Source organism: Eschrichtius robustus, chromosome 3 (genome assembly GCF_028021215.1).
Source record: "Eschrichtius robustus isolate mEscRob2 chromosome 3, mEscRob2.pri, whole genome shotgun sequence".
NCBI classification, from domain to species: domain Eukaryota; kingdom Metazoa; phylum Chordata; class Mammalia; order Artiodactyla; family Eschrichtiidae; genus Eschrichtius; species Eschrichtius robustus.
This window is the reverse complement of record NC_090826.1, coordinates 38,662,059-38,685,746: the sequence shown is the minus strand read 5'-3', so window position 1 is coordinate 38,685,746 and position 23,688 is coordinate 38,662,059. Positions and strand designations below refer to the sequence as shown.

At 54.6% G+C, this 23,688-nt stretch overlaps 1 protein-coding gene across 2 annotated transcripts; it reads right to left on the bottom strand.

Moving 5' to 3' along the window:
- Nucleotides 1–2,349: 2,349 nt before the first annotated feature.
- FAAH (fatty acid amide hydrolase) lies at nucleotides 2,350–21,970 on the bottom strand. 2 transcript variants are annotated; one of them, XM_068539806.1, is made up of 15 exons: nucleotides 21,542–21,970; nucleotides 15,989–16,102; nucleotides 13,473–13,607; nucleotides 13,133–13,266; nucleotides 12,847–13,053; nucleotides 12,555–12,595; nucleotides 12,201–12,325; nucleotides 10,460–10,585; nucleotides 9,834–9,931; nucleotides 8,585–8,684; nucleotides 8,265–8,305; nucleotides 7,498–7,537; nucleotides 6,894–7,002; nucleotides 6,181–6,326; nucleotides 2,350–5,706 (listed from the first exon to the last, which is right to left on the bottom strand). In XM_068539806.1, exons 1-15 carry the CDS (start codon nucleotides 21,734–21,736, stop codon nucleotides 5,578–5,580), a joined length of 1,740 nt encoding a protein of 579 aa, XP_068395907.1. In that variant the 5' UTR covers nucleotides 21,737–21,970; the 3' UTR covers nucleotides 2,350–5,577. The 2 variants fall into 2 exon arrangements, with proteins under 2 accessions (XP_068395907.1, XP_068395908.1); XM_068539807.1 differs by lacking the exons at nucleotides 6,894–7,002; nucleotides 7,498–7,537.
- Between the last annotated feature and the right edge of the window lie 1,718 nt (nucleotides 21,971–23,688).

Here is a 23,688-nt window from a genome sequence, read left to right as displayed (position 1 = left end):
CTAAAAAAAATAAGTTCCATAAAAGTAAGTACCTTGTCAGCCTTTTTCAAAGTGCCTGGCACACGACAGCTGCTCAGTAATATTTCTTAAGTGGAGGAATGATAGATGGGTCGAACCCTCCCTTCCCGCCTTTATCTCGATGTAGCTCCTCTATTACCTCTATGGCTCCTTTATAGCAGCATTTAACGCGCTTAAGTCTCTCCCATCTTAAAAAAATAATTTAAAATTTTTTCAAAGATTCTCTCAGATCTACATCCTTCATAGCTACCACCCTGACATCTTTCCTCCACTCCCAGCCAAGTTTCTCAAGTTATCTACACTTGCTGCCTTTACTTCCTCATCTTTCACTCACTCCTCCACCCAGTCCAGTCTGGTTTATGCCAAATCATCTCAACAATCTCCCTGAAGTTAATTCAGCAGCATGTGAAGCCATTGCCTCCACCCTTCTTGAAATACACTCACTCCTTGGCTTTTGTGACAATGCAGCTCTTGGCTTAAATGTCACTTCCTTCCAGAAGCATTCCCTGACGCACACACACACACACACACACCCCCAGGATGAACCAGGTACCACTTAGTTTACTCTGATAAAGTAGTGCTTCTGCTTTACTGCAGTTCTAACAAGTGTTTTTATGTGATTGTGCACTTGGTGTCTGTTTGCTAGGAGAATGAAAGCTCCATTCAGGCAGGGACTATTTCTGATTGGTTACCCTGAAGTAATTCCTGTGGGAGGAGTTCAATACGTTTATTGGATGGATGGAGATGAAGGGGGTATAGAGATGGGGAACTGGATGGATGAAGACTTGCAGACAAGGAGAAAGTCACAGGTTGAATATATACTGGGAGCTATTTGTCCTTATGGGCACAAATCAAGGTCACAGCAGTAGAAAGATAAATGTGAAAAGGGCTGAGGACAGGGGCTGACCAGGACATTCTGTTTAGGATGAGAGAAGGAAGTAAGAGGTGGGGCCAAAAGGGTTCACTAATAACAAGTCACCCACTCCTCCATTCAACAAGCCTTCACTGGGTACCCACTGAGTACCAGGCGCCGTGCTGGGTGCCGGACATGCAAGGGCAGACCCCACACAGCCCTGACCCGAGGTGACTTCATCTGCCTCAGGTGCACAGGGCCGCCACTCCCCATCTATGTGTAGGAAACCTGGGAGGTCTCGCCAAGGCTGGCTGGGACGCTCAGGACTTGATGAGACTTAATTATGTGGTAATCTCTTATGCCCAGGTTGTCTGAGCAGGTGGTCTGGGGTGACACACCCCACGGCTCTTTCCACGGCTCTGATCTGATTGATTGTTTATTGGCGACTTGGATGAGGTTGGAGAGGTCCATTGCTCAGATTTGTGGATGGACAAAGCTAGGAGGCAGAGCAGAAAGAGTGGGCAACAGAGCCAGGATCCCAAAGGCTCTCAACAAGCTGGAGCTCTGGGATGACCCTAAAAGATGGTGCCTTTTAGGGACAAGTGGCAGGTTCTCTGTATGTCCTAAACTCCAATATCACAACCCTTCTGTAAACAGACACCAGCAGAGGAGCACAGTGCCTGGACGTGGCTTCTGTCTCCAGTGTTGTGGTCACTTAGCACAGAACCTGGCACCCAGAGGGTGTTTACTGCCTATTCTAGGGATGATTGCACAGACAAGGAAAGTACACTAAGTTTGGAGTCGGGCATGTGGATTCAACTCTTCTCTGTTCAAGTCTTTGTCCTTGGACAAATCAGCAACACTTTGTGAACTTCAGTTCCCTCATCTATAAAATGGAAGTAATAATGCCTACTTTTTCCAATGAGATAATGGATTATCAACTCCACAACCTAATCAATATTGGATTCTATTATTAAGACACAGCCCCTGCTTTCGAGCATGAACAGAAGCACCAAGAAGCCCTTTCAACACAGCCTGACAGTTGTAAGAGGATGACCACCCTTACCTTGGAATAGTGGGACGGGGGGGGGGCGGGGATCTTCAGGTGGAGACATGAGGAAGAGCATTCCAGGCAGAGCAAGCACAGTGAGCAAAGGGCATGGAGGTGGGAGGTGTGCAGTGCCCTGGGCACCATCTCAGGGCCCCAAGGAAGGGGAGGAATCCAGAGTGGTCAGTTGCACGGCCAGGTGAAGCGTGGCCTTGTGGGTCAGAGCCAGGAGTCTGGACTGAGCACAAGGTTTTATGCATGATGAGATTTGTTTTTAGAAAGGTCACTCATCTGCCCTCTGAAAGACAGTTGGAGAAGACCAGTCTGAAGAGGGGAGGCCAGGCAAGAAGCTATGGCAGTGGACCGGGGAGTAGGGGAAAAGCTGAGACCAGGAAGTAGCCACGTGACTTAGAGGGTATTGAGGCCACTGGACTGGTCAGACAGGAAGAGGCAGCGGCTGGCTTATGCTGTCACTCCTCTGTGCCTCAGCATCATGGGACACCAGGCAGAGGCTCTGACATAGAATGAATCAGATACCGATTCTAACTCCCTTGCTTCTAGCTGTGGGACCTTTCTGTAAAATAGGGACACAAACACCCACAACAGGGTTAATAGGATAAAATGACATGATGACTATAAAGTGCCCAGAAGGTAGATGGCTCAGATTCAGAATGTCCTTCCCCCCTTGTCCTGATTAAAAGTCACCTTATCACTTCATGCATTAAATACGTAGGTCTTTACTATCACACCTGCCTGCCTCCCTGCCTCCTTTCAGTCAACAAATATCCTCCAGAATGCAGCTTCGAGAGGACAAGACCCTAGTCTGCCGCATTCATCACTGCAGTCCCAGCATCCAATACAGCGCCTGGTGCCTAGTAGATGCTCAGTTAATGTTCACTAAATTAACTAAGCACCTTCTAGGCACTGTTCCACATGCTGAGTATCAGGCTGAGCACGACAAAATGCAGCTCTCAGGAAGCTTGCCTGAGTGGAGACAAAAAAAGAAGTATGATTCCAGATAGTGATAATGCTATAAAGTACAAAGGGTGGCATGTTAGAAGGTGTCAAGGGGAACTGTTTGCCAAGTGGGTGATCAGGGAAGGTGACATTGGCGCCAAGTGTTCCAAACAGAGGGACAGCTAACACAGAAGCTCTGGAGCAGGGACCAGCTTGAGATGATCGAGAGACCAAAGGGTGCTCATGTGGCTGGAGCACGCACGATGAACGAGAGGAAGAGACATCCAGGAGGAGGCAGGGGGGTGGGCAAGGCCCACGTCACGTGGGGCCTCACAGGACTCGAGGAGGAGACTGGATTTTATTTGCGGGTGATTGGGAAGCCACTGCAAGGTCTTAAGGAGAGAGGTGACTCGATCTGATATACACTTTTAAATGATCACTCTGGCTGCTGTATGGAGAATGGATTGGCGGACAGGTGAGGAAGGAAGCAGGGAGCCCAGTTCAGTTACTAGTGTCCAGGTGAGAGGCAGGTGGCTTGGACCACAGTGTAGAGGTGGAGGTGGAACGCAGGGGGTACTCGCTTCCTCACTGACCACCTCCGCCGCCCTCAGCAGCATTTGGCCCCGTCATCTACCCTTTCCCCCGGCCCTGATCACAAGAGAGCCAACGTGCTTGTGCCAACATCCTCCACACACACAGGCCCAGGAGCCTCTCAGGGATGGGAGCCAGGCTTGGCGGAACTCCGGCACCACTAAGCACGGGGCTGGGCATGGCCCTGCTTGGGTCCAAGGGTGACATCAATAAACCAGGGAAGGAATGGAGGAGAGGTGGCCCCCCACGGCAGCCTCGTGTCTGAAAGCACGAGGCTATCATTAACCTAAGAGAGAAATGGGGCAGAAAGCTGGGGCAGATGGCACGTGGTTTTATGCAAGGATATGAGGCAAAATGACGCAGCAGTTAAGAGAAATCAGGGCAAAGTGCAGCAGCTGCCTGGTCACCCCAATCTAGGCATCCATGTGGGTCGGGGCTTCTAGTCAGCCCCAAGGTAGGGCCTCATGTCTGCCCTGAGACTTGCCCCACTGAGGCAGGGACGCCACTGGCAGAAAGTACAGGTGCCACTGGGCACGTGACTTGGAGGGGAAAGCACCACTGGAGAAGCAGGAAAATCTCGGTGGAGAAGGGAGCCTTGGGAAAGCAGCTTGCCCTGAAAAGAATATGAAGTAGGTCAGGTGGGAGCCAGGGGCCCACCCTGCCCGAGGGCTCAGGCCAGAAACATCTCCGACAGCAAGCGGGCGAGTTAGGGTTGGAGCCAGGGAGGAGGGAGGCAGCTGTGCTGGTGGACCCAAGAAGGCCCCAGTCATCCAGATGAGCTAACCCTCCACCCACCAGGCAAAGCAGTCCAGCAAGAGGTGAGCTGGCAAACTGGGCAGAGCTGAGCCTGAGCTGAGACAGCTCACTTCCACCCCCCAACTGTCAATTCCCAAACCACCTCTCTCTCTACCTGGGCCAGGGCCCTAGCTCAGGCCCCAGGCCCCCTTCCCCATATTAGGATCAAGGAGCAGCCTCGTTACCCTCTCCAGGCTCTGCCCCTCCAGCCTACTCTCCTCGCCACACCTGTCTGATCCTTCGAGAGCGACCCATTGCCCTTGAGACTGGATTCAAGTTCCTGAACTGGCCCTCCAAGTCCACCTTGATCTGACCCCCACCTACATCTCCGCTGCTCCTCCTGTGCCCATTCTGGGTGTACTACTGTTCCTTCTCCATGGGATGTCCTCGTCCCCTATCTCAGCCCTGGGGACCTTCTATACTCAACACAGGTACTCCTCCTTCAGGAAGCCTTCCCAGAACATTCCAGTCCTGGGCTGGCCCTGTGAGCACTCTCTGCCAGATCACCTTGTCTTGTGCTCGCCTCCTCAGTCCTGCGGGGTCCTCTCCCCAGCAGCATCCCAGACTCCCCGCTGCCCTGTGCCCAGCCCTGTGCTGGCCACTGAGGACAAAGATGTAGAAATAGTATCCCTGCCGTCAAGGAGAGCCAGTGTGCTAAGGGCGGCGACCCACCCGCGGATGCCCACCACACAGGGCAGACTGGGAGGAAACAGCCCACCTACTCCAGGGCTCAGAAGGAGAAAGAGGGATCTGAGCTGGGCCTCAGAGGATTTAATGGTAGGGGAGCAGAAAGGGCATTCCCAGCAGAGGCAAGGAGAAGAGAAAAGACAGTGTCTAACAAAGTAGGGCTTAGTCTAAGGGGGGTGGGAGGGGTGGGTGTGAAGTGCTGGGGCTGCATCGCCCATCCTGAGAAGCCTGTGTCCATCCTGCGAGTGACAGGAACCAGAGGAGGTTTTGGAGCAGGAGACTGACGTGGCTGGAGTCAGGTTCTAGAAGGTCGGGTCTCCAACCCCCAGTGCCCTAACGATGACTTCCAGAAAGGACACAGACCAGGAACCGATTCTTGACTGTTAGTGGGCCTTCGCCCATGTCATGCCCACTGGCTGCCACGTTGGGGGTGTCAGGGCAGGGAGGGGAACGGGGGAGGGAGCGAGGTCCAGACTCAGCGGGTTTGGGCTTCTTGCAGGGGCGAGGGGGAGGGACTTGGAAGCCTCTGCCCCAGGCTGAACACTTCCTCCAGGATGGCAGCTGTGCCCTGACTACACTGGGCGTGGCTCCAGTGGGTCTCAGGCCCTCTAGGGCCAGGCGGCGGTAGTCAGCATGGCTGCCTCTCAGGGGTCATCAGTCGCTCCACCTCCCGCATGAACCGCAGACACAGCTCTTCCTGCCAGGGCAGAGCCACGCACTGCACAGCCACAGGCAGGCCCACGCTCTTCTTCACGGCCTGCAGGGGACACAGGCATCAGGATGGGAGGTGTCGAGGCAGGACCCCACCCTGGGCCCAGGAAGCATCCCAGCTGGAGAGGAGGGGCAGCACAGCAGGGCCAGCCCGCAGTCTTTAGGGGTCTTGCGTTAAGAAAGACAGACAAGAGGATGTGAGGGCGATCTGGCTGTGACATCTGTCACCCCATTGATCGCCAGGGTTGATTTGGCTGATCTGGCTGGCTAGGCGGGTGTCCCCTTCCTCCCTCACCGCTCCACGTGCGTCCCTCCCGAAGCTGCGCGCCCCGTCGAAGAGGACGACCTTCCCCGATAGAGGAGGACTGTTCTTCGGTCAAGGGTATACGAGTAGCTGCGCTCCCCTGCTAGAACCTCCAAACAAGCTCTCAAGACAGACAGACAAGGATACTCGTGTTTATACTGTCTCCTCCACTAGAGGAAGGGGAGCAGGTGTGAGTCCAGGGGAAAAGGGACTTACCTTCTGCAGCGTCTTGTCCCAGATATCCCCAAAGTAGCCCTTGTAATGCTCCATCTGGGCCTCGTCCTCGGCGGTCACCGTGGTGACAGGCACTACCCCCGCAGGGAAGTCCAGGCAGTTGTAGAGCAGAGTATAGCTGACGGCCCCTGAGACACAGCACATGTGGCTGGAGCAGGTTGGGTGACCTTCCATGACAACTGTCCTCTCTGAGCCCCAGTCTTCCACCCTGTGAAATGGCACCCTGCCTCCACAGATAGGGAGAGGTTCTCTCCTAGGGCTGAGACTTGAGTGAGAGTGACAGAGCCCAGGAATCCAGATTCAGGGCAGGCTGGAGAGCCCGCTGACGAGCTTGCCCTGTGCCTCTGCCCTGCAGCTTCCCCCCACCTGGACTGTTGTTGCTGTTTTCCTGGTTTATCTAAATCCCACCTGGACTTCAAATGCCACCTCCCAAAACCATAGACTCTGTAACAAGATCTCCAACTTGAATAGTGCTGAGGAGAGGGAGCTCGTTCCCTCCCAAGGCATCCCACATGACTCCCATCTCTCCAGCCAACCAGACTGTGACCCTCTCAAGGGTGGAGTCCTCCCCCAGGGGTGCAACCCACCGCAGGGCTCCTCTTCTTCTACCTCCCAGCAGCCCCACCAGGCAAAGTGCTGAACTCATAGAAGAGAAGAGACAGGTGACAGGGCTGTGATGGGGCTGCAAGCCTCACCTGTGGCCTTGCCTGGGCCATTCAAGTCTAGAGCAGGGCCCAGCATGGGGGTGAGCAGCACATCCAGCTCCACTGCTCTCCACTGGGCAATCACAGAGTGACGGTACACCTGGGGAGGACACCCGTACACCAGGTGAAGCACTCAGACCCAGTCCATTACATGGACTCTCCAACGCAGGCACTGTGGCTGGGGTGACTCTAGCCCTGCACCTGCCCCGGATGTGAACTGAACCACAGTGGGATGGAGGACCTCGGGGTATTCAGACAGGGCTGCTCTCAGGGGGCATCAACTGCTCCACAGAACCACAGACACCACTCTTCCTACCAGGGCAGGGCCGTGGAGTGCTGGCTACAGGCAGCACCAGAGTGGCAAAGAGGTATCCAGGACAGGAGCCCCAGGCTGACCCAGGCCCCTAAGATGGGTCTCTGGGCAAGTGAGGGTCTGACAGCAGTCCCCAAGCGGCCCAATCCAGGGAGTGGAAGGGAGAACGATGGGCCACTCCAGGGGACCAGTGGGACCAGTGGCCGAGAGACCCCAACACAGGTGCCCTGTCCAACTCCACCCCCCACCCGCCCTACTCTAGTCTAGAGGCTCTGGCCTCACCTCAATCTCGTGGTGCAGTTCCCAGAGCTTTCCAGCTGACCTGGACAGAGGGAGTGAGGTCACCGACCATGATGATCACAGCCACGGGGATTAGCAACATCAGACCCCTACTCTCAACACCTCCCAGATCTCATTCCTCCTTGGACCCTTCTCAATTCCAGGGCACTCTGAGAGGAAAGTAGTGCAGGGCAGAAGTTCTAATCCCTAAGTTCATGTCCCACTGAGTCCCCAAGAGGGACTTAGGCCTGACTCCTAGCTACCCTCAGGACACAGGAGAGGCCAAGGCCACCCAAGGTCCTAAATGCCTGGTGGTAACAGAAGGAGCAAGTCCACAAGATGTCAGGGCCTGAGAATGGGGCAATTTATTCCCAGCCTTTCCGGCGTGAGCCACTGAGGGGCAGGCAGGAGAGGGCGCAGTGTAGTCTGATCTCTAAAAGAGTAGCACCCCTCATGGGTTCCCAGCATCCCCCGCTCCTGCCGCCTGCCAGCTCCCTCCCGGGCCTTTCCACCCATGCCCAGCCAGGACAGTCTTCTCCTCTCCACCCTCTCCCATCCTGTGCTCTCCCTCAGGTCCTTGCTCTCCAGGCCTTCCTGGACCTTGCTAAGACATCCTCAAGATCCTCCTTGAAAGCCACAGAGGTTGCCACCCTGCCTGGGCCCTTTCCAGCCTCAGAAGCTACTTCTCTCATCTTTTCCTGTTGGAAAGCACTTGGACCCAGGTCAGGGGAAAAGGGGGGCAAGCATCTGGGCATGGGAAACATTCTTACCGAGATTTCATGCTGTTGAGAAAGGCTGACAACCTTGGGAGCTGCAGAAGGACAGACACAGTCAGTGACTCAGCTTTGGGCCAGGTGTGGCAATAATCTTCCTCAGGCCAAGCTGCCCGTGCTTCCTCCCTCTGTCCCTCCCCCCATGTCCTGGGTCAGCACCCCTTTCAGCATGCATGTTAGCTGAAGATCAAAGGGCATGGGGGGAGGAGAAGAGACTGGGTGAGGGCTGAGAAAAAGAGGAGGCTAAGGGGAGGGGGGAAGAGCCCTAGAGGCTCCCGCCCAGCCCACCCCACCCCTTCTATTCCTTGTGCCCTCACCAGAGGCCTCAGCATGAAAGCCAGCAGTCCTTTAAGCCATCTGGGCAGCCTCAGAATTGAGATCAGGTCTCCCAAGCAGGGGTCCACGAAATCACCTTTGCTGGGAGACAAAGGGTCCAGTCCAGACACATCCACCCCAGGCATCTGTCCTGGCTCACCCCCACCTACTGCATCCCCCAGTCTCTACTCAGTGACTCTGTCTACCTCCCTCCTCACCAGACTCCAGTAACCACGCTCTCCAGCCCCTTCATCTCAGCCTCTCCTTTCCAATATGTGGCTTGTGTCTGCAGACCCTCTGGGATGCCTGGGCTCCACCCACACCCAATGGAGCTCCCCAAGGCAGGACTCCCTGTCTCCCTGCCTGGCAAACTCAGCTTAAAGCAATAAGAACTACAGGCAGCATCTCCCTGGCCAGGGCGTGATACTGAGGGCATTCCCCCCATGGATGCGGATACTGGCCTGGAGGCACGAGTGGCGCGATCTTGAGTGGGCACTGTGATCCTTGTCTCTGAGGCTGTCTCTGCTCTAGGTCTCAGGGAAAGGTCTCAGGCGGCTGATCCTGGAGCCTCATTCCCAGGGCCAGAGTGAGGGGTAGCCTTCCGCTGAAGCCTGGACCACACTTAGCTACTGGGGGAAGTCCAGTCAGTCTGGGCATGTCCCCAGGAGGCACCTTCACAGGCCTGTCCTCTGCCCGTGTCAACCTTTAAGGACTGAAAACACCCAAGTGGAACCAGCTTCTCTAAACGTGAGCTCTGCGAAGTCCATTAAAGCTGGTCTGGTCCAAACTACTGACTTTACAGACAAGAAAACTCAGGTCCTACTCAAAAGAGAAAGACGTGGCTCAAGTCAGAAGAGCCCGGAGTCACAGAATGACGTCTACACCCCTGCCTTCCTATTTGACCCTACCCTTGTCTCTCAATCTTTCCCAAACAGATAGGCAACTCCCTGTCTACCTCCTACCTCCCAGCCAGCTCAGCTCAGGATGAGGCCACGACGCTTAATCCAGCCTCCCCCTGCGCTGGCACCTTTCCAAAGACTCCCTGGCAAGGTAGTGCCAGGCTCAGCCTGCCATCAGAGGGGTGGCAAGGTCCCTACCCAGAATGCTCAGACCTTCTTCACGTTCAGCCGAGGCCTGTCCTCCATCTTCCCCCAGCCTGGCCTGTCCCCGGGGTTACAGCACCCAGCTGCTCTTCCTGGGTCTCCCCATGTCCTGATCCCACCACAGACCTCCAAACCCAACATCACTCACAAGTTCTGTAGGAAGCTCTTGCCACCGTCACTGAACAGCCCACCCGTCGACAGGGTCTCCAGAGCATGGGGTATGTTGCTTGGCAGGAAGGGAACCAGCTGCAGGGACTGAGGAGTGTAAGACTCCCAGACCTAGAAACCCTTGGGTCCCACCACCCCCATGCTACCCAGGCAGCCCCGAGCATGGACTGGACCAACCCTGCCTTCACGGTACCCTCACTGGAGCCGCAACGGTGGCCTTGTTGGCCCGTGATAACTCCCTGTAAGATGCACATCAGGAGAGAACTCTGGAGCCACATATAAGCCTGTCTCAGATGAACATCCCCAAACCTGCCATCTCAGGGCCCCAGGAACCTCTGGACAGCTGTGCACCCCTGTCTGTGGTCGACGAGGCCCTCCCGATGCAGCTCACACATCCCCAGCACAGGGGTGAGCTCACCATCAATCATGTACCCCAATACTTCTGATCAGTCCCTTTTTACTGGTCCCTCAGGGACTGAATTCCCATCCCCAACCACAAAACAATCAGGGTGGAAGGATGCCAGGGATGGGTGGCAGCCATGGGTACCAGGAAGGCTTCCCTGAAAGAGGGGCGATGCCAGGACTTGTGGGCTCCCACCTCCATACCGTGTGGCCAGCAGCTTCGAGTCTCTTCTTGGTCTCCAGCAGGGCCCGTGTCATGGCCGGGGTGGGCATGGTATAGTTGTCAGTCTCATAATACCCCACACGCAGGGGCTGAGAGCTTGTGTAGACCTGGGGGCAACACACAGGAGTCAGAGTCAGGTCAGGAGAGGGTGGCCCCAAGCAGGGCTCCCAGAGCTCAGAGCAGCTACTCAGCCCCAGACGCAGCTTTGAGGCTGCACCCTAGATCCCCCGAAAACTGACTGCCAGCGAGGCCAGCCCCTTCTGCATCTGACTCCTTCACAATGACTTCGCAGGTGGGCAGAGCAAGAATGAGGATTCCCACTGGTCCTACGAGGAAACTGAGGCCTCAGGTCTAGATAGGGAGATAGGCCCAGAGTGGGGCTGGGACTCAGCCAAGGCCACTTGTCAGGGCAGAGCTACAACACTAGGTCGGGAAGCCAGGTATCCTGCGTCCTGAGCCGAGGCTCTCCACGGCCTGTTTCGAGAATGCTAGTCCTGGCTCCCATAATAGATTGTTCCAGACCTCAGGACAGGAGCCTCACCTCCTCACCTCCGCTCAGGAAGGGGCTCTTGAACGAGTGGTTTCACTTAGAACATCTCCTCTGCTGAGGAGGGGTAGCTCACCCCACCCCCAGCCCAGATCTCCTGTCTGCCCCAGGGCCTTCAGCCCTTCCAAGGCAACCCGGGCTGGGTGAGGCAAGAGGTCTGTAGGGAGAAATGCCAGACTGCTGAGAAATGGCGCTTACATCACACAGCTTACTGTCTACATTAACATGGCTTTACTATTCCACTGCCCACATCGATCTAACTTGACTACTCCTGAATGTGTTGTACATAAAGTACAGATAACTTTATCAGTCATTCTTAAAAGACCCATCAACTCTTCAATAGAAGCACCAAATGACGGCTTATCCTCTAAGACTCCTTGAACCCCTCTCCTCAGAATCCTCACCTTGCTGTATCCACCAGTCCTAACCTATTACATCGTGATCTGTAGCCAATCCTAACCAGTGGCCCACACTGAAATATCCACCTGAAACCAACTTCAATATCCTAACTTCGCGCCCCTCCCCCATGCTGCTAAGGCTCTGTGGAGGCAGCACTCCCCCTCACCACAGAAAGCATTAAACTCAGCCTTATCTGATCAACAGGCTGTTTTGATGATATTTTGGGGAGCCAGCATCTGCCACTGCCCACAGATCCCAGCTTTCTCTGGGAGGGAGACAGCTCCGCTTTTAACTGTCCTTAACTCACTCAGCCTACGCGCCAAGCATCCCTCTGGAGGCTGGGGATAGGGACATGAATACTGTAGGAAAGGCTCCTAATTACTGGGGATCAAACACAGATAAGGTACAGGAGTGCTCTCTCAAGCTGTTCTTAGCCTCGAGGCCACTCCTGTTCCGCAGTGACAGCCCCCAGGCTGGGCCGGAAGGTGGGCCTTTCCTCAGCTCTTGCTCCCAGCCCACCAATTTGAAAGCCTCAGGGTTTCCAAATGCAGGCAAGGGCGCCATCTGGTGGCTGTCTGCAGAGGCGCTGCTGCTGGCCTCAGACACCGCCCCCCCATCCCCCCTCACCCCCGTCCCCCCCCACCCCCGCGCCCCGCGGGGGTGGTTTTCAGGAGACAGGACCTCCAAGTCCTGCTGCAGTGCGGCGGCTGCTCTCTGGGCTCAGGAGCACCAGTGAGACCTGAATCCACCCTATGCCCACCCCCACCCCGGCTCACCTCCTCCCTGAAGGGCAGGGGGGGCACGGTGGGGTCCAGGTGGAACATGTCCTCACACAGCAGCGCTCGCAGGCACAGCGCCAGGCTCTCCACGTCCCGGGCCATGGGGCCGACTGAGAGCTGTACTGTGGGGCAGGATGGGGAGGAAAGAGAGATCACCCAGCCCCAAGGGGCTCTGGGGCCGGGTCCAGGCAAGGGCTGGGCCGTGGCCCAGGAGTGTGAGCAGGGACAAGGCGTAGGAACTCAGACCTAGAGTGGCCTGGGGGCCCAACACTGCCCCAAGGAGAAGCAGGGGCAGAGGCGGATGAGGCAGACCCCCCTCCTCCAGGGCATAGAGGGAACCACAGACCTCACCTGCTACCTGTCCATAGACACAGCCCTTCAGGCCACTCTTGCTGGATAAGAAACACAAGATGTTGGAAATGGAAAATGGCCATCCTCTGCCCAACCCCACATCCATACAGCAGCTCCCAACTCTCTCACCTCTTTGGAAACTAGGAACCAAGGACTGTGGTGCTGTGACACTACCTCCCAGCAAAACCCCAGTCAGGGAATCCCTGCCTGGAGCCCAGAGAGGTGGGAAGCTAGGCCAAGGTCACACAGCAAGAGACTCAAAAGCTCCCTCCCCCGACCAGCTACACCATACCTGATGCGGTTCCCTGTGGGTTTGAGGCCGCAGATGCCACAGAAGGCAGAGGGAAAGCGGATGCTCCCTCCGATGTCGGTGCCTAAGCCCAGTGGGGAGCCCCCAGCCGCAATGAGGGCCCCCTCACCCCCTGAGGAGCCACCTGGGCTCTTGGAAGACTTCCACGGGTTCACGGTCTGGCCAAAGAGGGGGTTACCACAGTCATAGCTGGAGGAAGCAGAAAGGGGTCAGCCCATGTCACACTGGCACCGGTGCCCCTGCCCCCACCCCGCACCCGAGACACAACCTGAACATGGACTGGGGGACATTGGTGTACACGAAGGGCAAGGCCCCCTGCCGCTTCAGCACCTGCACCACCACGCTGTCACACTCTGCTGGCGCCCCCTCGTTCAGGCTCAAGCCCAGTGTCGAGTCCTGGCCCTAGAAGGAGGGATGGGCGAGAGGGGCGTGGCTGACGAGCCAGGGGCGCCTCAGCAGCACAGGGTCTGTTCCCACCACCACCCCACAGGCCAAGGTAGGGCATACCCATGGTGCCCTCTCAAGGCCTTTGGACCTGGTACTTCCTCTGAGGGCCCAGGGTGACCCAGGACACAGAGCTGGCTGGCAGGGACTGGGGCAGGGCACACCTTGTAGCTGAAGCACTCCTTGAGGCTCACAGGGATGCCGTAGAGCAGGCCCTGCCTTGGGACCTGGCACAGCTGAGTCTCACAGTCTGCCAGGTAGGTAGTCACACAGTTAGTCCCTTTGTTCACTTCCCAGGCCTGGGGGAGAGAGATGTGGATACAAGACAAAGTGAGGCTGGCTTTTTTGGTTTTTTTTTCAGTTGTGTTAAAATTCCCTTACCACCCAGGAGAAGGGTAACCAGAAACATGACCCAGGGGCACAGAAGATAACCTAGGCCCAGCACTCGCCTCACTAGGGACATGTGGCTCCGGCCTCACCCTGGCTGTCTCTGGCCTTCAACTCCAAAACGGACAGAGAGAGAGTACTCCCAGGGCCAGGGCACAACCAGGGAACTCAAAGGGGCAAGATACTGACCTCAGATGCCCCCCAGAGGCCGAGCTGGGAGGAGGATGACCCTTGGCCACCCCACCCCCATCCTCCTCCAAGACGCACCCTCTGCCCAGTGAGGCCGGCAGATCCCCGTGTCAGGTCACACTGGGAGTCAGTGCAGGGCAGGTCTAGACCCAGGCTACAGCCTCCCAGGGAGCCTCCCAGCTCCTCTGCCCCAGGCAGGCCCAGGTGAAGCCTCCCCTCCCCCAGGAACCCTTGAAGCTGATAATCAAGTGTCACGGAGGAGTGGCTGACTGACAGCAACTGACAGGAACATGGGTGTGGCCCTACTGCCACACTCAGGTACATGTAATCTGTCTCCTGCCCCGGGCAGAAAGAGAGGAGGCCAATCTATAGCCAGAATGCTCTCTGTGGATGATTAAGAGGGGCAGGAGCTTTTTCAGGGACATTGATTCGTTAGAAGCAACCCCGGCTGTTGAGACTATGTCCTCTCAGTGCACCCGGCCCAGGGGTGTCCAGTCCTTTCTCTACAGTCCCTCTCTGCCCCCCTCTCAGCTGCAGTCACTCACACCACTCTCATGCACACCCGTCAGTCCCCCTGGCACTCATGTCCACCTGCTTAGGGGTCCCACTCACTACCACATGCTCTCTTCCAAGAAATCATATCAGATACAAGTCACACTCATAGAAGTAAGTCAGAAAAAGAAAAACAAATACCATATGCTAACACATATATATAGAATCTTAAAGAAAAAATGGTTCTGATGAACCTAGGGGTAGGACAGGAATAAAGACGCAGACATAGAGAATAGACTTGAGGACACAGGGAGGGGGAAGGGTAAGCTGGGATGAAGTGAGAGAGTGGCATGGACATATATACACTACCAAATGTAAAATTGATAGCTACTGGGAAGCAGCCGCATGGCACAGGGAGATCAGCTTGGTGCTTTGTGACCACGTCGAGGGGCGGGATAGGGAGGGTGGGAGGGAGACGCAAGAGAGACGCAAGAGGGAGGGGATATGGGGATATATGTATACATTACTGATTCACTTTGTTATACAGCAGAAACTAACACAACATTGTATTGTAAAGCAATTATACTCCAGTAAAGATGTTTTAAAAAAATGCTATGGCATATATAGACAAGTCACACTCACAAAGCACAATTCCTTCTTTCATTTCGTTTCAAACACATTTCTTGAGCACTTACTATATAAAAGACATAGCGTTCAGCACTAAGGTGCAAAGACAAATAAGACTCTGTCCACCAAAAGCCCACATTTGCCTTGGGAAAGAGAAAGACAAGGCAAGCCCTACAGTGTGACGAGAAATGTGCTGTTAGAAAGTGAACACTGAAGAGGAAACCCTAACTCAGGCTGGGAGGGGAGGAGGGTCATGGGAGGCTTCCTGGAAGACTCCAGAGATTCCTCTCTGAGCCCTGAAGACTCTTCCGGGGGAGCCTGTTGCACTGAGCGGGGCAAGAAGGAGAAGAGCCTCACCGGTACAAGGAGCCCCACTCGAGCCAGTGCAGGCGCTGGGTGCCAGGGAACTGCCAGCGGCTGAGCCACTGGTGCCCCAAGCTACAGAAGGCCTTGGCCAGAGAGGATGCTGAAGAGCTGAGAGGGCACCTGGCCGGGAGGCTGGCGCTTGGTCCCAGAGGGAGATGGTGGTGGAGGACCAGGGTGGCTGAAGAGGGGGAGACAAGGGGATGGACTAGAGACAGCTATAGGAAGGGAACAGACGAGACTTGGTGACTGATGGGGTGGGGGCGGGAGAGAGAGGGAAGTCTGGGCTAAAAGCCAGGTTTCTAGCTAAGACAACATGCTCAGTGCCCCCCCCCACCCCCGTCCCACCCCGCCTCCCCGCATACACACACAGAGCCATTCTCTCACTTCTCTCTCTCTTCTCTCTCTCTCTCTCTCTCTCTCTCTCTCTCTCTCTCTCTCTCACACACACACACATACACACACACACACACACACACACACACAGAGCTCTGGCTCCCTCCCTACCTCCCTGGCACTGTGATCCCAACACGGCCCTCAGTGGGACAAAGTCCAGGCCAGGTTTTCCCCCCAGCCTTGCAGAGAAAGGGGAGGAAGGAGCAGGGTCACTCCCAGGCTTTACCTTTCCCAAGTAGGTGAAGAGTGAAGCCTCCGGAGACAGCTCCCCACCGTGTAGTTTCTGTACCAGTTGAGGCAGAGGTAGGGCCAGCAGTGCCTCCGAGTCCAGGTCAGGGTTCTGGGGAGACAACTCGGATCAGTCCCCCACTCCCCGCAGGCCCCATGTGCCTGCAGCAGATGCCAGTGGCCCATGCCCCCAAATCCCCACACCTACCAAGCACGTGCTCACTGTCACATGCCAACCCGTGACAGATGTGCCCACCCGCAGCTCTGACACCACAAATGTGGTCCAGCCTGGGCAGGCCCTTGCCACCTGTGGACAATACAGATCTATCTCTTCAAGAAGCTTACCTGAGGGGGGTCCAGGGAGAGGCCATGCCCAGGCTGATCATTAGACCATTACTAACAGGGACCACCAATGACTACCTACTGTGTGCCAGGCACCATGCCAATGTGCTCCATGTTTGGATTAAATCTTACTACCATTCCCATTGCACAGCTAAAGAAACTGAGGCTCAGCAAGGGGAAGTGCCTTGCCTAGGACTTACAGATAAACTATAGTTCTCTACCCATTCAGCATGGGCTGCCCACTGGCTGTCCACCTGCACCTAACTACTCAACACCTTGTCAGGGGAGGGCAGAAATAAGAAAACCCTGTCCTGGGTGGTTAGGGTTGGAGCTGGAGCCACATCCAAAAGAGAGGGTATTTTTGTTCATTCCATAGATATGCATTAGGCACCTACTCCGTACCAGGCACCATGCTAGGCAAGTGGATACAGCAGTGAACAAAAAAGTCACATCCAGGCTTTGGGGGAGCTTACACAAGGTGCAGAGTTGGGGGTGAGCAGATAATTCATAAGTAAATAAGAATTTTAGATAGCAAGAAATAAAGAAAATAAAATGGATGCAGTGAGTGGGCGGCACACAGGAAGAGGGTGGTCAGGGAAGAGCTCTTTGAAGGAGAAGAGATGTTTGATCAGACACCTACTGCCAGGCCTCGAAGTCCCCCAGAGTCTCTGGGGTCAGCCCCTGCCTGCAAACATCCGCTGGCTTCCCCCTCGAGGGTATTGGGCTAATTAGTAAATAGGGCTAGGAGGACATCTGAGTTGCAGGCACCACATCTCATCTCTACCCTCCTCTGCTCCTGCCAAAGTCACCAGGGACTTCCTTGTTGCCGAATACAACAAACACTTGACTCTGTTCATTCTGCTCCAAGTCTCATGGAAGCATTCAGAGGGCTCGCTTCAGTTTCCTCTGGGCACAGACATACCCCCTTCCCCGGGGTTCCCTCCCACCTCTCCGCTACTTCTGTCATCCGCTCATTCAGTCAACACACATGTTCTGAGCATCTACTATGTGCTGAGGACTAGCTAGGGCTGTGAATTTAGAGATAACCAAGACAGACAAGTCTCTGCTTTCAGAGCTTACCTTCAAGAAAACAAACAAGTTAATTGAGAAAAGAATTTGAAAAAGAATAAAAGAAAAAAAAATTTTTTTAAGAAAGAAAACAAGTTAACAAAGAATGGACAGACCACGGCAAGTGTGAGAAAGGATAAACGGAGTCTGTGACAGAAAGAACAGAGGAATGATTCAGATGGGCTGGGTAGGTGGCGGTGACATTTCAGATGTGATTTGAAGCCTGAGAAGGAGCCAGACGCGGGGAGAGACAGAGGCTCCTGGAGGTTCCTCTGGCACCTCTTCTTCCTTCTCTGATGCTGGGAGAAGACACTCCTTCTCATGGCTTCCACTCCAGGCCCTCTGCCTATCTCACAGCCTCCAGATCATGTCCTTCGACTGACCCAACTAAGCTCAGACCTACTCGCTGGGCTACTCCCTTTTCTCCCTCTGTCCCTGTGTCGTTCCCCTGAGCTCGGTGCCTCCCCACCCCTCTCCACTGGCTCCTCTTCCCTCAGGGAAGGACGCTGCCCTCCATCTTCGACTCCCCCCCTCTCCTTCCCACCCACATCCAGTCACCAAGCCCCCTAAGTAGCTCTGGCAAATGGCTATCTCTCTGTCCCCTCTACCAAAACCCTTGCCAGTGCACATTCTTTCTCTCCTGGGTCAGACAGGGGCCACCCAACCGGCTGCCCCGCCCAAGCTTTGCGGCCAGGCCAGATAGGGCAATGTCCAAGCCCACCTTGCCTCTCCCCTTAAAGTCCCCTTCACACCACAAGCTCCAGGAGATGCTTCCAGGCCGTGGTGCTGTCAGACTCCCCTGAACCCCCTCAATGCAACATGGCCCCCTCACACCCACCACACGCCCAGAGCTGAACGCCCACCACACAGCCTTTGAAGCCCGGCCTCAATATCAGGAACACTCTACCTCTTCCCTGAATTTGTTAAGTGGATACAACACTCACTTGGGATTTTTTTTTTTTTTTAAATAATACAGGGAGCTACAAGGAAGGAAAGAAAGAAAAATGGATCCATGATCTCCCCACCAACACACGAGACAACCCCTAGTGACGTATTTTTTTAAAGGTATACAGAATGAAAAGTGAACATTTCCCCCCACCTCTAGGACTACCCTGCCCAGTCCCTCTTCTGAAAAGGAAACCATAGTTAACAGTTTCTGATGAAACCTCACAGGAAAAAAAAAAATGTCTGTGAAAAACCCACAATGTGGGGCTTCCCTGGTGGCGCAGTGGTTGAGAATCCACCTGCCAATGCAGGGGACACGGGTTCAAACCCTGGTCTGGGAAGATCCCACATGCCGCGGAGCAACGAAGCCCGTGTGCCACAACTACTGAAGCCCTCGCGCCTAGAGCCTGTGCTCCACAACAAGAGAAGCCACCGCAGTGAGAAGCCCATGCACTGCAACGAAGAGTAGCCCCCGCTCGCCGCAACTACAGAAAGCTCGCGCGCAGCAATGAAGACCCAACGCAGCCAAAAATAAATAAATAAAATAAATAAATTAAAAAAAAAATTAGTACGGAGAATGCAGGGAAGTGCACAAATAACGTCTCACCAAGCATGTGGCCATCTGTATGCCTACTTTTTCAAGCAAAGGATACTATAGCTATCATTGAATCACTGCCCCTCCTCCATCTGTTTTTCTCCTTCTGAACCACCTACTGTCCTAATTTCAGGTATCCTAGATTGTCCTCGAAGTCTTTTTTATTTTCACTCATGGGGTTTTTTTAAAATGCTTTTGTCCTATTTCAAGATATCTCTTCCATTTGATCATGTAGGCCACTGATAACTGATCGAAACAAAAACCATACTGTTCTTCAAGTCATTCATTGAATTGTTTTGTTTTAAAATCAGCTTCAAGTTGGTCTTGGAGACACCAGGAGATGGAACTACAGGTCAGATCTAGTTGAAGGAAGTGGCATTTGTAATCCAGTGGGATTTTGACAAAAGGGCTTGTAAGGGATGTGTGGGAAGGGCATTCAGGATAAAACTACAGGTGCAGAGGCACAGAGGGATAAGCAGGTGTTCTGGGATGGCTCTCCCAGCCATAATATTCTGTCAATGGTGGGCCCTCTCTTCAGTCCAGAAAGGATATTGAAACTCATTCAGGGGGCAAGGTGGAAACAAATGCAACAAATGGGCATGTTACAGGTTAAGCCTCACACGGTCAACAGAGAATACAAGAAATACGCCTCACTCTAAAGTTGCTCTAGAGTCCAGAGAAAGATGAACCATCTTGCGATGTTCAGAAGGTGCTTAGTACGCCCCCTCCTCCAGCAACGCCTCGGGACACAGGAGGTATCTGGGTCCCAACTAGCTTTCCTGCGGTCTATCAGGCAGGAGCTGTACTACAGGCTGCTGTATTCATCCAGGGCCCTGCTAACCTCGGGCCCCGTCCCAAGGCCCTGGATGAGCTCAGCTAAACTGCCCACCTCCTACCCATTCCCAAAGCTTCTGTCACAAAGACCTCACCTCTTTGCTGATTGCTCAGCACATTGAGGCTCCTAAGATAGTTCTCCCTTTCTTCTCCCAGTCACTGGAAAGCCAAAAGGTGATTTCCCTGCTTTCCCATCTGCAAGAGCCAAGTTTTGGTGTTCCGAGGCCAGGCTCTGCCCCACGGAGGCTGTTTCAACAGCTTTTGGTATTTCAGGGCCAAAGCTTCTACCCTGGAAGAGTCGGTTCTTAAAAATAATGAAAGGCTGTTGCTCCAGAAGGAAACTGTGTAGATGCTGATGCTTGGAGTTGAAGTGAGGGAAGACCCACCCTTCTACCACCCCACACCCCTACCAGCTGGTGGGTTCCTTGCAACCAGGACGGGAGTCCTGTAGGCACGAACTGTGGGCAGATTCTTACAGCTGCCTCCATACAGCCCTCGGTGCTGGCAGAACTCAGCTAGCCAGCTGCACAGGAGCTGGAGCCTCGGGAGCAGCCGAGGGTCTCTAGGCTGAGCCTGGGATCACTGCAAGGATCCCTGAGCGGGGCACCAAGGAGGCCAGCCAGAGAAGGAGGATCAGACAGTGATAAACCTGTGCTCAAGTAGGGAACGTGACCAGTTTGGATTGAATACCTAAAAACTGACTGATTGTGTACTTTTCAGCCAGCTTGATGAGTGAAGGCTGGAACCAGATACATTTTTATTTCAATAAATAAACAAATATGACATTTCCTGGTCCAGGAATGGTGTGGAGTAAATCCATACCGTTACATCCAGCTAAAACCTCATGGCCATCAAGGCCATACCCAGGGCCTGGCATTCAAGGCCAGGGTCTCTCTTCCTAATCTTTCTCCCCTGCTCCTCTCCAGTGGAATGAGGCTGGATGGTCCCACCAGGCATCTGGGTTCTAGTTCCAGCTCCTGCCTTGTGCTGTCCCATTATCCGGAATGCCTTCCCACCTGTCAGATCCAAATCCTATCAAACACTCGGGGCAGGTCTTCCCTCCCTCAGCACATAAGAACTGAGTTCAGCATTTTGACTTGGAACTGGGTCCAGTGTGTCATACACCTGGAGGAAAAGCCTCCCTTTCTAGGCCTCTCCCTCGCCCCCATACACACACTGAGCTGATCCAGAGGATAAAATCTTGTTGACAGATCACCCACCTAAACCTATTCATGCAAAGGGATTATAACCCATCATACTCGACAGCCTAGGTGGCAGGGGTCCAGCTCCGCCAGTAACTCCCTGTGGACTTGGGCAAGTCCCTCCCCAGCTCCCTCTTAGCATCCTCAAGCACAAATCAGTGAGTTTGAACTGTAAGCTCTCCAGATGCCCTTGGCCATCACCTTATGATTCCAAAGTCCTAAACCCGAGCATCCTATTGGTTCTCACACTTGCGTTTTAGCGTCCTAATAGTCAGTGATCTTGAGATTCTTTGGCACCAGAGCAAAGCTCCTCTTTGACCCAGTGCGGCGACAGCCTTCGACAACCTGCCCTGTCCCTTTCGTTTCCCTTCCTCCCCTAGGCCCCACCTGGCTCAGAAAGAGTACGGAATGCATTACGGCGAGAGGAGTTTCGGAGAGTTACGAACCTTCGCTGCCCACACACCTGCGCTGCCCGCCGCCCGCCCCTCCGCGCGCCCGGGCGGCTGAAAGTGCTGCCACCACCCCAGGCCCTCCCCCAGACCCCGATTCCAACCCCGGCCATCACCTGGAGACGGAAGCGCTGCGCCGCCTTGTCCATGGTCTCCAGGGCCGCTTGCTGCCTCTGTCGTGCCCGGGCCGCCGCGCCCCGCGCCGTCCGGTGACTGGACCAGTGCAGGGCCAAGGCCGCCGCCACCAAGAAGCAAGCCAGGGTAGCCCCGGAGGGCCCAGAGAGCGCGTCCCAGAGTTCATCCAGCACCATGGTCTCCCGCCGCCAACCGCTGCCGAGGGCAACCGATGAGGAATCAGCACGCGCGGACTTCGCCGCAAAACCCGGCCTGGATCAACCTGGGATCCAGCGCCCGCCTGCGCTGGAGGGAGGGAGTGGCGGTGCCGCAGCCGCAGACCCGCGGGGCGGCGCGCTGTTGCCTGGCAGCCGGCCAGATGCCGGTAAAGCGCAACCGTCAAGGTCAAGCGCGGCAGCTCGGCTAAGACTGCTCCCCAGTCCTTACGCACTGGGCCAGGCGGAGTGGGAGGAGCACCCGATTCCCTTGGGCGCCCTCGGAAGCTCGAGCGTAGCAGCGGTTCGGCGCCCCCATCCGGCCCGACCTCTGCCCGGCGCACCCGAGAGCCCCAACTCCCGGAAGAGCGGTCCAGCCAGAGCCCCTGCGGAAAATAGGACGGAGAGCAGCGATAGATTGAGCTCCCGGACCTGTTTAATCCCCGCAAACAGTTTAGCAGCATCTTCCTTGGAGAACCTTGGGTTGGGCCGTGCATCACAGGGCACCCACCTCTCCCCTGCGTGGGGCTTTGGGGTGCCAGGCAGAGATGGCCACAGGATGTTCCTCTCAGGGAGCCCACCTGCTGCCCCCTCTCCTCCCCCACCCTGGGACCTGGTGTCTCCCTCCCTGGGCTCTTCTTCATGGCCAGAGCACCCATCACTTGTCCTTTTGCTCAGCCACCTCCCACAGACTGGCCTTCCCAGCGTCACTCTTTTCCAGTCCTGGGCCCTCCTGGATTTCACACTCAGGAAACAGAAAGAACTGCTTCTGTCTGGGGACCTGACACCCTTCATTAGGGGGGTGGGTGGATTATATATACACACACATAATACTTCTCCCATCTAGGCCTCTCTCACAGGACTTTATGTGCTTTATTTCATTTGTCCTCCCAACAGACCTATGAGGAAAGCATTTTTATTATCCTCATTTACAGATGAGGTAACTGAGGACAAGAGGGGTTAAATGACTTCTGTGGGTCACAGAGGTGGTTGAGTGGGGATTCAAACTCAGGTCTGATCCTAAACCATTGCTCTTAACCATCAAGCAGTACTACCATTACTGCCCCTGGAAGTGAGGCTTCGTGGGATGGGATGCGGGAAAGTGCTTTGTGGCTGGAAAACTCTGTCTGCTGAAACACTGCTGTCCATCCAGTTCTGTCTTTACCTCTTTGAATCCGTGCCTTTTCCTGTAAAAGGATGAATGCCTACCTCGCAAGATTGTTAGGAGGAATCTGTGACATCCTTGCTGTGAGCTGGGGAAACTGAAGGGGGTACCAGATCTTCAATCAGGCCTTATGGAGCTCAAGGTCTGGTTGAGAAGGAAAAAACATGCATAGACCAAGAAACAAAAGACATGCTTTGGTGGAAATGCAGAGATCATGTGGCATGAATCCAAAGAGCCTTGGATGCTGGGCCCTTGGGCTGAATAGCCCTTGGGAAAGCCAGATAGCACAGTGGTTTAAAGTTTGCCTCTAGAGCTGGAGTGTCTGGTAACCCATCCTTGTTGTGCGACTGTGCCCCAGTTTCCTTACCTGTAAAATGAGGATAATAGTACCCCCGACCCCCGGCCAATTCTCTAGTACTATTTTAAGAACCAAATGAGCTAATACATGAAATGCAGCCAGAACTGGGACTAGCCTATAGAAAGCAATCCATGCATGTTAATCAGTATATTATTGTTGTTGTTATTATTAGAGACCTACAGAGAGGGGTTTTCTGACCTGGGAAGCCCAAGCTCAGGAACCAGACTCTCTGAGTTCAAATTCTAACTTTGCCACTTACTGTGTAACCTTCAGTAAGTCACTTTAACCTCTTGTGCCTCAGTTTCCTTATCTGCAAAATGGGAGATAATCATAGTGACTGCTTCATAGAATTGTGAAGATTAAATGAGTTAATTCAAGGGAAGTTAATTCAAAAGAGTTAATTCAGCTAAT

What these genes read in the sequence shown, in the direction of transcription:
- FAAH (XM_068539806.1), bottom strand. Translation starts at nt 21,736, where the DNA reads ATGGTGCTGGATGAACTCTGGGACGCGCTCTCTGGGCCCTCCGGGGCT. An exon ending in CGCAGCGCTTCCGTCTCCAG is followed by an intron (nt 16,103 to 21,541) that starts GTGATGGCCGGG and finishes TTGTCTCCCCAG; the next exon opens with AACCCTGACCTGGACTCGGA. An exon ending in TCGAAGCTGCTGGCCACACG is followed by an intron (nt 9,932 to 10,459) that starts GTATGGAGGTGG and finishes CAGTCCCTGCAG; the next exon opens with CTGGTTCCCTTCCTGCCAAG.